At 34.8% G+C, this 15,620-nt stretch overlaps 1 protein-coding gene across 10 annotated transcripts in view; it reads left to right on the forward strand.

The window, feature by feature from the left end:
• The first annotated feature begins 964 nt into the window (after positions 1-964).
• LOC111393637 overlaps positions 965-15,620 on the forward strand; it is a 21,545-nt gene continuing 6,889 nt past the window's right edge. For 2 of the 10 annotated variants that reach the window (XR_002702459.1, XR_002702460.1), the window contains exons 1-13: positions 965-1,461; positions 2,073-2,131; positions 3,342-3,423; positions 3,623-3,690; positions 4,254-4,371; positions 5,016-5,097; positions 5,392-5,456; positions 8,534-9,526; positions 9,670-9,732; positions 9,808-9,854; positions 10,372-10,417; positions 10,519-10,598; positions 12,014-12,127. Coding sequence is in view for 8 of the 10 variants with exons in the window: in XM_023019277.1 (XP_022875045.1) it covers positions 1,156-1,461; positions 2,073-2,131; positions 3,342-3,423; positions 3,623-3,690; positions 4,254-4,371; positions 5,016-5,097; positions 5,392-5,456; positions 8,534-9,526; positions 9,670-9,732; positions 9,808-9,854; positions 10,372-10,417; positions 10,519-10,598; positions 12,014-12,127; positions 12,745-12,754 (2,133 nt within the window). In the remaining 2 variants the exon portion in view is untranslated. Of the gene's footprint in view, positions 1,472-2,072; positions 2,132-3,341; positions 3,424-3,622; positions 3,691-4,253; positions 4,372-5,015; positions 5,098-5,391; positions 5,457-8,533; positions 9,527-9,669; positions 9,733-9,807; positions 9,855-10,371; positions 10,418-10,518; positions 10,599-12,013; positions 12,132-12,744; positions 15,353-15,620 lie in introns of those variants that run through there. The other 8 variants (XM_023019277.1, XM_023019278.1, XM_023019274.1 and 5 more) reach the window with 8 other exon arrangements.

Genomic DNA, 15,620 nt, shown 5'->3' on the forward strand with positions numbered 1-15,620 from the left:
ATACCTCATAATAGGACTCGCCTTGCCTAAAGTGACTTAATTAAGTCGAAGAAGCTTTAAAAATTAGTCAATAGCTAATCATTAACCTTCTTTTATAACACTATCTTAAAGGAGGAAGAGAAGGTAGGGGTCTCTTACCCTCAAAAAGAAAAATAATAAAAATAAAAAATAAAAAATAAAAAAAATTAAATAAGGAGGAAAAAGCATTTACTTTTGAAGTTTGAATGGGAATCCAAAACACATGTTAAAGGAGAAAAAGTTCAGGATCCTTCTAATGGTCTTATGCCACCATGTGATATTGTCCCGTCTAACTTTTGTCAATTTCAAAAAATTTCTATCGACGTCTCCTTTTACAATAATTCGACATAATCATAGAAGCTCTTTTTTATTATTATTATTATTATTATTATTATTATTATTATTATTATTATTATTATTATTTTTAATTAGAGTACAGAATTGAAGCCACATTTAATGAAAAAAAATTATAAGTTCGTTAAAAGAAAATAGATATTTCATGTATTTAGGCAATCTTCTATTCTAATTCTCATAAAATTTGTTTTTAACATAGTTCAAATTTTGGCGAGGGACTGAACTTCGTTATAAACAATTTCCAAATTGCATAAAACAAAACTAGATGAAATGAAAAATAAAGTTTTCACGTTATTTGTAGGGATAATCTGCGGGGATACAAATTCACGAAGTACAATATAATTACTAATATCTCGGTGTAAATGTGAAGTGTTTGGCTTTGTGTTCGTTTTAGCTTCATAAACGAATCGAGCTGCTTGTACAAAAAGAAAACTGACAGATGTTTTACAGACTACTCATAGTGATGGGGTCGACATTTTTTTGGCCATTTTTGAATACATCGGGGCCCACGTGACCCGACCTCTATAAGACTCATGTATAAAACTTGTACATCCAGTTTAATTGAAATAAATACAGTTAAAAACCAATATTGACCGTTAACGGCTTGGCGCCACCAATTTTCTCGTACTTTCTTACTAAAGCTCTACGTATTACCCACAGGAACGCCGCCGTAGGATCACCAACCGACCACTCCCCACACCCGGGCCCCAGTCCCCTCCAAAAATCTCCTTATTTCACTACGGAAATTGCAAAAGCTGCTACATGATCTCTACATTCTAATCGATGGCCACTCTTCAATCCCACCTTTTCTGTTCGCATGAACTTCTTCATTTCAAGAACCCCAAATCATTTTCATTCTCCAAGAAACTCTTGCTCCCCAAGAAACTATTTTTGTCCAAGAGGGTTTTGAATTCAAGAGTTTCTGGGTATTACAAAACCAGCAGCAGCGGTAATAGTAGTAGTACTGAGATTTATGAGTCCGTTTTAAGTGAAAAGAGAGAGGAGTATGAGAATGAGAGGCCTCCATTTGATATCAATTTGGCAGTCATTCTTGCTGGTTTTGCATTTGAGGCCTACAATACCCCTCCTGTAACTTCTTGTATACTTTAGTTTAACCCTTTGTTCGTGTTTTTAAAATTTTGATTCATTATTTTGATTTGGTGTATGATATTATTATGTATTGTATTGTAAAGCTGAATATTGTGCATTTTAGGTTGTTTTGTCTTCGTCACCCAAAAAGAAAGAGTTATGATCACTGATTTTTCTAAATTTGTGTTTTTTCATCGGATTTTAATATTTTGTAGAGCAACATATAAGTATAGCCAAAAGAATTGAGATATGATTTCCTGTTTTCACTTTAACTCTAGTTATAGCTCAGTTAAAGCTCTTGTTCCGCATCAATTAAACATCATTTCCCAAGAAAACTGATCTTCTAATGGGATATCTTATCCTAGTCAAGTGAAAAAGGCTGTTAATGTGATTAATTTTTTAGGGCTATGAGTTATTAACCAAAAGGACCTATGAAATTAAGATGAAAATGGATTATAAGGAGACTATATTAATTCATACATGTGCACGTGGCACTTTCTTCTTTCTTTGCTTAAAAAATTGACACGAATTCTTTTCGAATGGCATTTTTGTATAATTAAGAGTTGTTTAATTTGACTTGCTTCATTGATTTCTTGTATGTTCCTTGTAAGGAAACTGTCAGCAAGCGCAAGATTGATGCAGCAAATTGTCGGACGGTGTTTCTTTCGCAGTATGTTACTTTATTCTCTCACAATTATGAAACTAGGAATTTTAAAATAACTCTTTTACATTACATAGAAGTAGAGTATGATCTTTGTTAAGATGCTGAACTGAGCATTTTAGCATTTCATCTTGGCCCATGATCTAATTTTGGGAAGGCTAATATCTTATAGCATTTAATTTTTGATACCTTAGTATCACCAAATGTTGGAATAGTCCGTTTATTGAAATAGCAAGAGTAAGAAACATTATTGAAAATGCTAGATAGTGTTTCCCATGCTCAAGAAGATGTTATCTTACCCAGTAAACATTAGATATGAAGTATGAACACTTTTTGAGCTCACATTTTCGGAATAACATACGTTCTCTCATTATTTTATCGAGAAATGTAAAATTTTAGTTAACATACCTTGGTAGTAGTAAAGGAAAGCAATGGAAGACAACAGTAGACTTGCTACCTTTTGAGCTTTAGGGTGAAAATGGCACTGGACAGCCTATGTAAGTTTCATTGAAGGTTGATTTTTTATTTATTTATTAATTTTTTCAGTTTTTAGATCAGAAATGTAAGAAACTGAGCTTGAAGAGCTTGAAATTTGGGCTTTAGAAGCAATCGGTTTGGTGTTGAAAGGGATAAGCTTTGTAAAGTAAGGCTTGTTGAATTGGAAAGAGTAGATTCACACCCAGACATCTGGTTCAAGCACTGAAACAAATTCAAAGCTCTAACCATGTTTATAGAAAGCATTGTATATTATATAGCTGGTAATTGGAAGATTAGACGTCTATCTACAGCCTAACAACTCGTGCTATTAACATGATTCAATTGTAAAGTTTTATGAGGAAATTTTGCATTCATTGGAATCCATGAAACTCGACATATTTATAAGACACCAATCCCCCAAAAATCTACATTCATATTGTAGCAGCTAAAATTATGTGAGATGAAGTTTAGTTTAAACTGATTACTATAATGTGCTTTTCATCTGTCCCAGTAGAACTACGTTGTCCCCAATTTCTTGTAAAAACTTTGAGGATGTACATTTTCGTAATTTTTATGTGTGAATCTGCATACAGACTTGATGTGAGCAAATGTAGTTCTTATGTAATCATAATTTTATCCTTCACGGGCTGGATGCCTGCCATCATATTGTCTTTTTTCTTTTCTTTTTCTTTTTTTGAGAATCATCATATTGTCTTAAACCTGCAAAATTGATTCATTGCAGGTCATTTGTTCATGAAATTTATGATGGCCAGTTGTTCATAAAGTTAAAGAAAGGTTTTAATTTTCCTGCTATGGATCCATGGGTAGGATAATATCATCTAATTCTTTTTATATCAGAAAGTAGTTGAAATTTCAATTATGTCCATAAACTTTCCTCTTTTGCTTTTCTGCCATAAAAATAGTTTTATCATTCCTTGAGTTGAGAAATGATTTACAGTGATTTACATGCATCTCCTGATCAATGTTTCATCTGTTTTCTTGTGAATCATGTTCCACTCTCAGGGAACGAGTGATCCTTACGTGGTCATGCAATTAGATTGTCAAGTGGTCAAAAGCAAGGTCAAATGGGGGTAAGTCCTGTTCATAAACAAAAACATCCTCCTCCCCAGAGAAAAAAGAAGTGAAAGAAGAAAATATTTCTTGGTCCATTGCATGTTGGATTTGAATCTTGTCTCAACAAACCTTGCCTGCTCCTGATATTTTAGACTTTGGACCTGCATGTACTGGGTGGAATCTATTTATTCTTCTATTTTAGTTACAAATGATTTGAGAAATGAAAATGTAAGAGATAACGGATGAGGACTTAATGCCTTCTAAAAAGTCAAAAAAATTATGTGCCAGGGGATTCTCTTCTTGGTTCAGCTTCTGGCACTTGTTGAATATTTTATTTAGCGAGTGTTTATAGGCTTAGTGGAAGCACAGTGTTCTGGGATTTGTTTATTTTTTAATTTCTGGGCACGATGTTCTGGAATTTTTTTAAATTTCTAGTCAACTGGGCTAGAAGAGTTTTCTTCTTTCTCGTCTTTTAGTTTTTTCATTATTTATGTTCTAGATAACTGGCATATTTGCAGTCTTTATTGGGCTGATGTTTGCTTCGTTCAATCATCTTATGCTAAGTAAATAACTGTGGCAGGACAAAAGAACCCACATGGAACGAGGAGTTTAGTTTAAATATCAAGCAACCACCAGAACAGAATCTTCAGGTTGTAGCAAATTGTTATGGAGCTTTCTTTTATGATCAAACTAATCTGGTGACCAACAACCTTACATCCTTTATCTCTTTCTTTCTGCTTATAATTTGACGAATAGAACTACAGGAGTCTATGTTTTGCACTAGATTTAGAAAGAAAAATGGTTCCAGGTCAAGTTTCTGCATGCACCATTTGCATGAGATCACAAGTTAGCATTTCTTTCAGGATCTGAAATAGATATCATGGATCATATATGAAAAGAATCTGACCATAGCCTTGATAAGTGGTACGCAAATTAAAATTCTTTAAAATTATACATTTACAAAATGTATCTTTATGTTGTACTTTCTAGTTTTCCACAATTAATAATTTTTAGCTTGCAAAATGGTTCTTATTGTTTCTTAATGGGTTGAAAAGGATGTCCCCTTGTGTTGAAAATTTTGATGCATAGAAAATAAAGGACTTGCCACATGAAATGTGTGGAAAGTGACCTTCGTGTGTAAATTTAAGAAAAATAGGAATATTTTTTTAAAACTATTCTCGATTTTTCTGCATAATATGCATAAAGTAATTCACGAGGTTCCTTCTCATAAGAAATAGAACGTTTCTGCATCAAAAAAAATTATTTCATACTGTAATGACAGTCATATAATCATGTGTTTTGACTATTTTCTGCTGCTCTTTTGCAAAATATAAAACTCTAGGTTGCAGCTTGGGATGCAAATGTTGTGACTCCACACAAGCGCATGGGAAATACTGCCGTATACTTGGAAAACCTCTGTGATGGTAAGATATAAAGAAATGCATGCAACATATCGAGGTTTCAAATGATGATCTAGCATGAATTGTGATACTGCCAAGCGCCATTGTTTCAATTAGGACCTTGTATAATTATGACTTATGTCCCACAAGCAGCCCACAACATGTGAATTGATATCGTATCATTGTTTCAACTAGGACCTTGTATTGGTAAGCTAAATGTCATGGTATTAGTGACAACCAATGCATGCGTAATATCTGAGAAGATAGAGCATAAGCACATTAGAAAGTTAGCTAAAAGACAAAATCATCTTCTGCCAGGAAATCCACATGAAGTGCTGCTTGATCTAGAAGGGATGGGAGGTGGTGGGAAGATACAGCTAGAGGTATGTTGAATGGCCATAATTCTATACCAGAAGGGTAAATGATATTACATGTCTATTAAGTGTAGTTTGATATAATTTCTTGCTGGTCTCCTTAAAACAGTGATTTGCTATCCAAAATTGAACTTCATGTAGTTGAGCAGTACAGTTTGGAGTTACTTTGTATATCAATTCACTAATTTATTACTTTACTAAAACTTATCACTCTGTTAAATAAGATGATGTGTCCTGACAGATAATTTATTCTTGTCCTGCTAGTAGTTAATTTTAAAGGGAAAAAGTATAGGTTGCCCATGTCGATCAGCTTGATTGAAGTTGGGACTTTTAAAATGTGAATAGTCCCATTTCTTCTATTTCTTTCTCTTCATCCTAATTCAGTCTCATATATTATATTCCTTCCCACATGTATGATCGTCATAATTATTCCATTTTAAATCTAGAGATACTTACGCGAAGGTCAAGAACAAAGTGCTTGTCCTACTGGGATGAAAAAGAAAAAAAGGAACTGAATTTTTTTTTGAAAGGTAATCAAATATTTTATTAATCAATACATAATACACGGGAAGTGTATTATCAATTTAAAGCAGAAAGGAACAACATAAAATTGGGCAGCCCATCTATATGCCTAGTAGTTGCAGCATTAAACCACGTATACAATGTGAAATAAAACATTTCTCTAATTTGCTCTATTGTCTGTGTTTGTTCATTAAAGCAGCAGCTGTTTCTTTATCTCTATATATACCATACAATGGAACCCGAAATAAGGTCCCATGCAAGCTGCAATCCTTGTCGAGAATTTTTTTCCTCCATGCCTTTAACACGTCTTCCATACGCCTCGGCATTACCCAATCCATGTGTTGTGATACCAAAATATTGTACCATAGTAAACGAGCAGCATCACAATGGAGAAACAAGTGATCAATCGTCTCCCCGTCCCTCCGACACATATAACACCACTCTGTAACATAAAAACCTCTTGTTCGTAGATTATCCATCGTTAACACCTGACCCCTGACCACTGTCCAGAGTAAGAATGCAATCCGTGGAGGCAGTTTACATTTCCACACCAATTTCCAAGGGAATAAACTCTGTACAGGACCCAATAAAGATCTGAAATAAGTACCAACTGAAAAAATCCCATCCCGTGTCAATCTCCACCTACTATAGTCTGCCTCTCCTGTCCTGATGTGGACCTCGTACAAAGAAGTAAAAAACAGTGCATAATTGTCCAATTCCTTATCTTGTAATCCCTCTACCAAAAACAATATTCCAACTGAACCTCCCATTATGTATATCTAAGACATCACTCACTGTAGCAAACGGTGCCAACACAATACGAGATAAAGAGGGAAATTTCACCTTCAGCGGTTGTTCTCCACACCAACAATCATCCCAAAAACTGATGGTAGTATTATTCCCCACTGCAAAAGTCAATCTATCTTGAAAATCGTTCCACCCTCGCCGGATATATCGCTATAAGCTCACCCAATAAGAATCGCGATTCTTGACTGAGCACCATCCTCCTTCCATGACATCATATTTTGCCCCTTTCTCTCCAAAAACTCTCCCTCTCCACACCGAATTGCCACAACCACTTGCCCAACAAGACCTTATTGAACAGTATGATGCTCCTCAATCCAAGACCCCCTAACCTTATAAGAGAACAAATTACACCCCAATTAACCAAATGTAATTTCCTTTCCTCCATTAATCCTCCCCAAAGAAACTTCCTTTGGATCCTCTCTAACCTTTTTGCCACTACAACAGGGATAGGAAACAATGATAAGAAATAAGTAGGGAGATTCGACAATGTGGACTTTATGAGAGTAAGACGACCGCCGTTGAGAGATACATACGCTTCCAACCCGCTAGCCTTCTCTCCATCTTTTCTATAATACTATTCCAAATATGTTTACTCTTAAACCGTGCTCCCAAAGGAAGACCAAGATAAGTCATAGGCAGTTCTGCAACCCAATATAGCAGCAAACTCCTCCACATTATCGACCTCCCCCATTGTGATAGCCTCAGATTTTCCCAAATTTATTTCCAATCCAGATACGGCTTCAAAGCACCAGAGCACACAACGTAGGTTCCTGAATTGCTGAACATCTGCATCACAGAAGATCAATGTATCGTCTGCAAATAGCAAATGAGATACTTGCAGCTGATCAACCATAAAGCCCCTTAACAAACCTTCTCCCACAGCCTTTTCAAGCATCCTGCTGAAAGCTTCTATTACAATGACAAATAGTAATGGAGACAAAGGAAGGCTATTGAAGATTTAAATACATAAATAAATAAATTCGCCCTCTTTTTACTGTCTTCTGCTATTAAAAGAGTTGGTGCAATATGCTATCCGAGTGTGCAATGGTCGTTTGTTCAGTTCTCACTCTTATCCCATTATGTCAATTCCACATGTAAATAGAGGCCATGTTGAGTATATAAATATAAATATAAATAAATCATTTTCTAAATCTCTAATTGTTTCAGCTTTTAGATAAGACGGCTCAATGATTTCATTTGTTTATCTTGTTTATAAATGTGTAATTGGGATAATTTACTTCACATTTGTATTTATCAGTTCTTAAAAAAGCAGGACATCACATAGAAGAGAAATCATGTTATCTGAGTCCAAAATTTCATCATGACTTGTTCTTCCATTTGCTTTCCAATTCCATCAACTTCTCCCTCCTTTCCCTGAACAATATTTGTTGAAACATGTGAGTGCTGGACCATCCTGTCCCATTCCTTTCGATGTCCAAGTTTCCTTCAATGGAAATTTTGAAAAATGGCAAAAGGCCATATCAAGTTAAAGTCTGCATCGTTATATTCAAACAATTCTATCTTTCTGATTTGATGAACCAGAAAGGGAAATATATCATTTTTGTTATTTTCTTGAACTTCTGGAACAAGAAATTCTTTAGACATTTCGACAATTGTGCTGCTAATAAAATGCTTACGTTTGCTAATAAAATTGAGGGAGTTGCTGAAATGCTCTGTGAAATTCTCAAACTGAAATGACTTGGTATGTGTGCTTTACTAAATAGGATTTGATTCTTCTTCCGAATGATGTGTTTCAGATTAAGTACAAGAGTTTTGAGATAATTGACAAGGAAAAGAAGTGGTGGAGGATCCCTTTTGTGACAGAGTTCCTTGAAAAAAAGGCCCTTGAACCTGCACTGAAGATGATTGTTGGGTCAGAAACTGTGCAAGCACGCCAGTTTGTGCAGTTTGCTTTTGGGCAGATAATGTCGTTTAATGATTCATATCTTCAGAAGGATTGGTTTTCTGATGATATAGATGAGACCAAGATGGAGAATAATTCAGAGGGCTCTTCAAATGAGACGAGCCAAAAGGAAGAAAACGTTAGGTCTAAGCCCAACCCAACTAGTAATTCAACCGCTGATTTATTTAACTCCTCTCCAGTAAGTCAAGTTGACAAGGCTTCACAGTCTGATAAACATTTTTGGAAGAAGTTAGCTGATTGGGTCAATCGAAATGTTATCCATGGTCGCCCTGCTCCTGAGAAAATAAAGTGGGATAGATTTGAGTTGCTAAATAGTATTGGCTTGCACTTGCGTAAAATTGCAGAGGCAGGCTATGTCGAGTCTGGGCTTGCAACTCCAGATAATCAGGAGGCGGCTAATGGCAATGTATCATCTGGTCTAATATCCAATAACAGTATTCAGACATTTTTACCGGACATTAAGAAAGCAACACAAGATATATTACGACAAACTGATTCCATATTAGGAACGTTGATGGTTTTAAATGCTGCAGTTTCTAAATTAAACAAAGGTGCAGGCCTTAAAGGACAGAGTGAGACCAATGAAGATGCTTTGCAAGTGCAAAAGGATGTTTCGATATCTACTGAGAGTAAAAAATTAACAAGTACTCCAAATGGATTAGTGTTAGATGAGGGGAAAGCTGAGGAGATGAGGGCACTCTTCTCAACAGCAGAAAGTGCCATGGAGGCTTGGGCAATGCTAGCGAATGCTGTGGGCCATCCAACATTTATCAGATCTGAATTCGAAAAGATCAGTTTCTTGGATAATGCTTCCACCGACACTCAGGTAAGTTTGTATCTAAATAGTCAGCATGCATCTTGCATCTTTATGTATCTGGATAGTAGATGAGTTAAGATTGTCCTATTTTTACCTGGTTGTATGATCCAAAAAATTATTTTCACTGATCTTGAACTTTACAAGTGCTGTAGGTGTCACTTTGGCGTGATCCTGAAAGGAGAAGACTTGTTGTTGCTTTTAGGGGAACTGAACAGGTAGGTTATTATACAAACCAGTGGTATAGTAATATTTCTTTTTCAGGTTGAAATGCTAATATTTAATTTATCCAGTCTAGATGGAAGGATCTACGGACAGATTTGATGCTTGTTCCTGCCGGGTAATGCATTTGTTACACAAAATATAAGGTCTTCTTAGTATTATATTTTAAATTAAAATAAACATCTGTTCCTCGAACCTTTTAGTGAACTAGTAATATCACCTGGTTCAGAATTTAGGGGAAGCAAAACCAGAGGAAGTCTGCCATGTTTCCTTTATCTACTATTGACTTTTTACAACAGCGTGGCACTTCAGTACATAATATTGGGAGTCATCAGTCAGACATCAGACTTCTAACTTGAATTGATAAAACCTTTCATGTTTATAATGTCTACATGGGAAAAAATAAATGCCGGTTCATATTGTAGGTTAACAATTTGGCAGACATAAAATTTGTTGAAAGTATTGTAACTGATCTTTCCTACCAAGTCATATCATAAAGTTTCCATCCTAGCCGAGCAACATCATATATCTAGCATACATTTCACATCTCCTCTTCGTCACTGATGATACCTTTAGCATCTGCTTCAAACCTTGACTTTGTGTTATTGTTGCTGACTTGTTCAATTCGTGTGTAGACTAAATCCTGAAAGGATAGGCGGTGATTTTAAGCAAGAAGTTCAGGTATGATCAATTTATTTTACTTAGACCTATAATTTCTTTTATCTAACACGTATATTATCCATCTAACTTATTAATCATTGAATAGTTATTGATATCTGCAGGTTCACAGTGGTTTTTTGAGTGCATATGATTCAGTACGGACTAGGCTTATCTTGCTCATTAAGCAGGCTGTTGGTTACAGGTAGTCCTCTGTTTCTGAACTTTTAATAACATATATGTTTCTAATTCACAAAAGCATTTTGACAATTTCGAGAACCAAATTTCTTTAACTACAATTTTGTTTGACATCTAGGTTTTTCATATAAGCTCGTGATATTTATTTTCTAGTTGTTCCTGCTGCTCTTAATTAGCTTGTCTTCATAGATGCAAAATTTTAAGGATTTTTACGCATTGAATCATTTTAATGCCAATATTGTTCTCCTTCTGCTTCTATACTGTGATTTAAAGTATGACAACTCGGTTTACTGTGATAACTTTTGTTAATCTAAAGCTGTGTGTTCCTTGTACATCATATATTCTTTAAATAGACAAACTGCTGTATATAGTTTCCTTGATTTAGGGAAGATTACATAGGTAAGAACTACCTTGTTTAGTGAAATCTTGTATTAATTACACATTGATTATAGGCTGTAACACATTGATTGTAGATTGTAATTAAGGAACAATTTTCCTATTTAACGAGAAGAAACCCTCATTCGAAAGGCATTCAGACCCTTTGACAACTTTGTGATGTACCAGTTGTGTTTATGAATTTTCACATGCACAACCCATCCATAAGCCTTGTGTTTTCTATTTCTGGAATCTCATTTGCTTCCTGCTTTTGACAACTTAAGTTATTAGTTTACAAAAAATGGTGGCCGATTCTATAATCTGATCCTATTGATTCTTCTACCAGTATTCTTGTATCTGACTTTGCAGGCATGTGATGCATGGCTGATCTTGGCTCTCTTCTATTTTTTTATTTTATTTATTTATTTATTTTTTTCCTGGAAGATTTTTCCAGCAGACAAAGATTCTTCCCCCAGCCATTACTTTTTGTGTAAAACTTAGCTTTTATAACTGGAGATTCTCCAAGGCCTTCTATGCTTTCCTTTATCATCTAATATCAAACAGATTTTGTTCGATTATTTTTGGTCGTAGCCTTTCTTAGTTTGTGATGTCCGGAATTTACATTTGATCTGAGATGTCATGTCTCTAAAACTATCAATTTGTTTTTGATTCATGTAAATCAAGATCATGACATCAAATCAAAATCCTTCAATGATTTAACTAATTGCGTATTCCATTTTTTTTTTTTTTTCATGTGATGTAATGGTTTTTACTCTTATTTAGGCTTATGTCATTTTTAGTTTCATGACTTCAATTTAGTATGAAGAGAGTATTATGCATTCTAACCGTAATCTGATTTTTTTTTCCCAAGCAAACATCATCATCACAGAGCACTATTTCTCCTTATGTTGCAAAGGGAAGCAAGTGTTGTGGATTTATAACCATAGCTTCCATGTTTCTCCGAGTGAACATAATTGCTGCTGAACACAATTGTGAAGGATCGTGTTTTTTCCCCCTTCATTAAAATATAAGTGTGTTTTGTGCCAGAGATGATTTGCTGGAGCTTCTTCCCAAATGGCATATTTGCGTGACTGGTCATAGTTTGGGCGGTGCATTAGCTACCCTTCTGGCACTCGAACTCTCATCAAGTCAATTAGCAAAGTAAGCTCTGCAATCTTCCCTTTACTGGAACTATGTCCTTTTGCTTGCAGCTTGTCAGTTCTTGGTCAATTAACTAAGAGTGTGAATAATATTTCCTACTACAGTTAGTCTGTTATTTCTAGTTGAATAATTTTTTTTAGCAGTTTTTGGTTTTTCTGATACCTTGTTCTATACAGCTTTCGTATGCGCTGATATGATTTTACTCAGTATTGATGGGATGATGAATTGGAACTTCTTTTTAGTGATAATAGTTCATTTATTCAAAAAGAGTTGGACTAAGAACACTATTAAGTCCTTTAATGTCTTTTAATTGAATTTTGTAAGAAGATTTATTATTCTGCAAAATTTTGCATGATACTAAATAAAATGGTTAGTTGTTTTCCTTATCTTTAGGACAATTGCATGGACAGTTTGAATTTTAACTCGAAGCCACAAGTGGTTCCATACTAGTGAGTTTGCACATACAAATAAAAGTAATTAGTTGCTCCTAATTTTTATAAGATTAAGACGCTGAATAGTTCATTGGCTTCACATAATCAAATCATAAGTTTTTTAGGATATAATATATGTGCATCTCTTTGATCTTTTAGCCTTGGAGATGATCCTTTATTGAACAGGGTGGAGTAAGATGATCCAAGTAACTGACTCCAGATAAGTATCAGAGAAATCTTACGAAGTTAAGTTATAGAATATATTTCCTTTGCAAATATAAGCAAATAACTAGAATTAGTTCCTTTAAGATATTTGCTATTGTCAAAGTAATTGTAATTGGTATTAGGCTTCCCTTAAGTTTCAAAGATGCCATTTTTCATCCTCTGTTTTGGACACTTAGAGAGTACAAATTCTCCCATGTTTTTGTTGGATATTTCCGTTTTTTAAAAGTTAAGATGTTTCCTATTCACACACTGGACTAGACTGTGGAGCAATGTCTAATTGTTTCTTGAAGTTACACTTTTCCAATACTAGGTCAATTGAAATATATTACCTTTTCCATTAATGTTAACGAATGCAGCAAAAATATTCTATCAATATCATGAATCTTTCCATGGAAAATAATAAAGGAATAACCCTAGTCTAATTAGAGATCTGATATCTAGGAGTTGTATGAAAACGGCTAAGTGTGCATCTAGTAAATTTGACAATAGTACATGACTATTTGTAGAAGGAGTGGGATAATTAATTTGCTATAATAATTCCCATATCTCCGATATTCCTCCTTAAGCAAATACTAAATATTTTGCATTCATAACTTGTTCATGATTTGATAAAATGTTGAACTAGGAAGACCCTTGGTAAGTACATTGGCCAAGAGTTTAAAAGAAGACACATAGGGCATGCTCACTTATCTGTTTCAAGATTTTCTTTAATGAACAGTAGATTAATCTCGACATGCTTCATGCAATCATAGATAGGGTACCTAAAGTTTTAATCTCCACCTTCTTTACTCAGTATCCATTGTGAACAAGGCTTAGTTTGTTATTGCTTTAATCTCCATTTAATCATCTCTAATCTCTCTATTATCGAGTAGATACCTTACCTTGAAGAAAATGTTTTAGAAAGAAAGATATCAAAGACTAGTAGGGAAGTTGATCTATCCGACGCATATGATGCCTGACTTGTCTTGTGCAGTAAGTACTGTGAGTCAAGTTATGCATAATTCTAGTGCTTGCAAATGCAACGGTAAATCATATCTTGGCATATTTAAAATTCTCTTTAGGCAATTCTAAACCTTGGCATCTAAATATTGTAAGCTATATAGATTCTGACTTTACTGGAACAAGATTGGATAGGAAGTCTACATCAGGATATGTATCATTTGTTGAAGGCAATCTGGTAACTTGGAGGAGAAAGAAACAAATTGTGGTGTCGTTATTTAATACCAATGCTGAATATCGTGCTCTTCATCATGCAACACTGAACTTACATAGCTGAAAATTCTTCTTAGTGATGCACATTGAGCTTGACAAGAACTATGTCAAGGATAACCTCATCTCTGGAAATATTGAGGTTCCATACAGTATGAGTGTAGATTCACTGGCTGAAATAATGACATAGCAGCTGCTAATGGTCCGATCTATATGTTGCTATCCAATTTGGGCATGTGTGATATCTGTACGCCAACTTGAGGGTGAGAGTTAGAGTATACAATTGACTTGTAAGGGCCAAAATAGAAGCTTTAGAATAGTAAGGGGCTAAGGTAGGAATTATATTCTTTCTTATCTCTTATAGTATATACATCATTCTGAAGAAATGTAATTTTTTTTTTTTTTTTTCCCCATTTAAAGCCTAGCATGTGCACAATTTATTTATATGTGTGACAGTGAGACTTCAACCCGGGACCTTTCTTGCTCTGATATCATCCTTAATCACTTGATTAAAAGCTTAAGCTTTTAGATAGGGTTACATATCTATACTTTAAATTATCCTCTACACTTACCTTGAAGAAAATGTTCTAGCAACAAATCAGTCTCACTTTCGTAGTACCTATTTTCGTTTACTGCTATCTTTGTCACTAAACCGACTTTCCCCCTGGGGATAGATGTTGTCAAAAGATGATTGATATTTGACAAAGGATACATCAGTGGTGACATTTTCTCACAGTTTGTGGATGACAACAATGTATCTCTTTTGTGGTAGAATAACTTTGGAAATTGCAATGAAGAGCCATAGTGATGCGGACATCCATTTATTATTTATTTTCTATTTGGACTCTTAGTCATATTTTATTTGGACTATTGTTTATATTTTCGTTATTGGGCTTGTTTAGTGGGTTTGGCCCAAACCCTTCTCTTTAGGGTTTGTGTTCTGTTATTTATTTCTGTTTTGTTTCTCATTTGAGACAGTTAATGATGAATTAGAATTGAAATATTTTTGGTGGCTTGCAGCCGTTTTCTCCCTCCCCTCTCTTCCCCTGGTTTCTTCTCCTCTTCTCCCTTCTCTTTATTTCTCCTCCCCGTTCCTTCTTCTTTCTTTCTTATTCATCCTACATCAAATTTGGTATCAGAGCCGAACCATGGGTAATTTCTTTTCTTTAATCCAAAATTTATTCATATTTCCTTCCCAAAATCTGTTGGAACAGCACGAACTAAAAGAATATTTGGTACAGGCAACAGTTTTTTTCTTCTTCTTCAATTTTCAGTCTTAGTTGAAAAAAAAAAATACTACTGTTCATCGCGGTACTGTTCACACAGAATTTCAGTTTAGTATTTTGGTCAGTTTCTTTAATAAAAAAAAAAAAAGAAAAGTTACTGTTCACGCCAAAAAAAAAAATTCGTTTTTTTCTGCTGCTCATAAAAAAAATTGTGGTGTTGTTCCACAAATCTCAAACCCTAGCATTCAAGCCCATTTAGCCTAACTAACCCAGCCTACTCTTTACGACCCGGGCCCACTCTCCAAACACCAATCCCAGTTGGCCCATCTCTATAACAGGATCCAAACCCCTTCCCATCTGACCCAGTCCCAAATATCCGACCAAGCCCGATTATAACCAATC

This window comes from Olea europaea, chromosome 4 (assembly GCF_002742605.1).
Source record: "Olea europaea var. sylvestris chromosome 4, O_europaea_v1, whole genome shotgun sequence".
In the NCBI taxonomy this organism is placed as follows: domain Eukaryota; kingdom Viridiplantae; phylum Streptophyta; class Magnoliopsida; order Lamiales; family Oleaceae; genus Olea; species Olea europaea.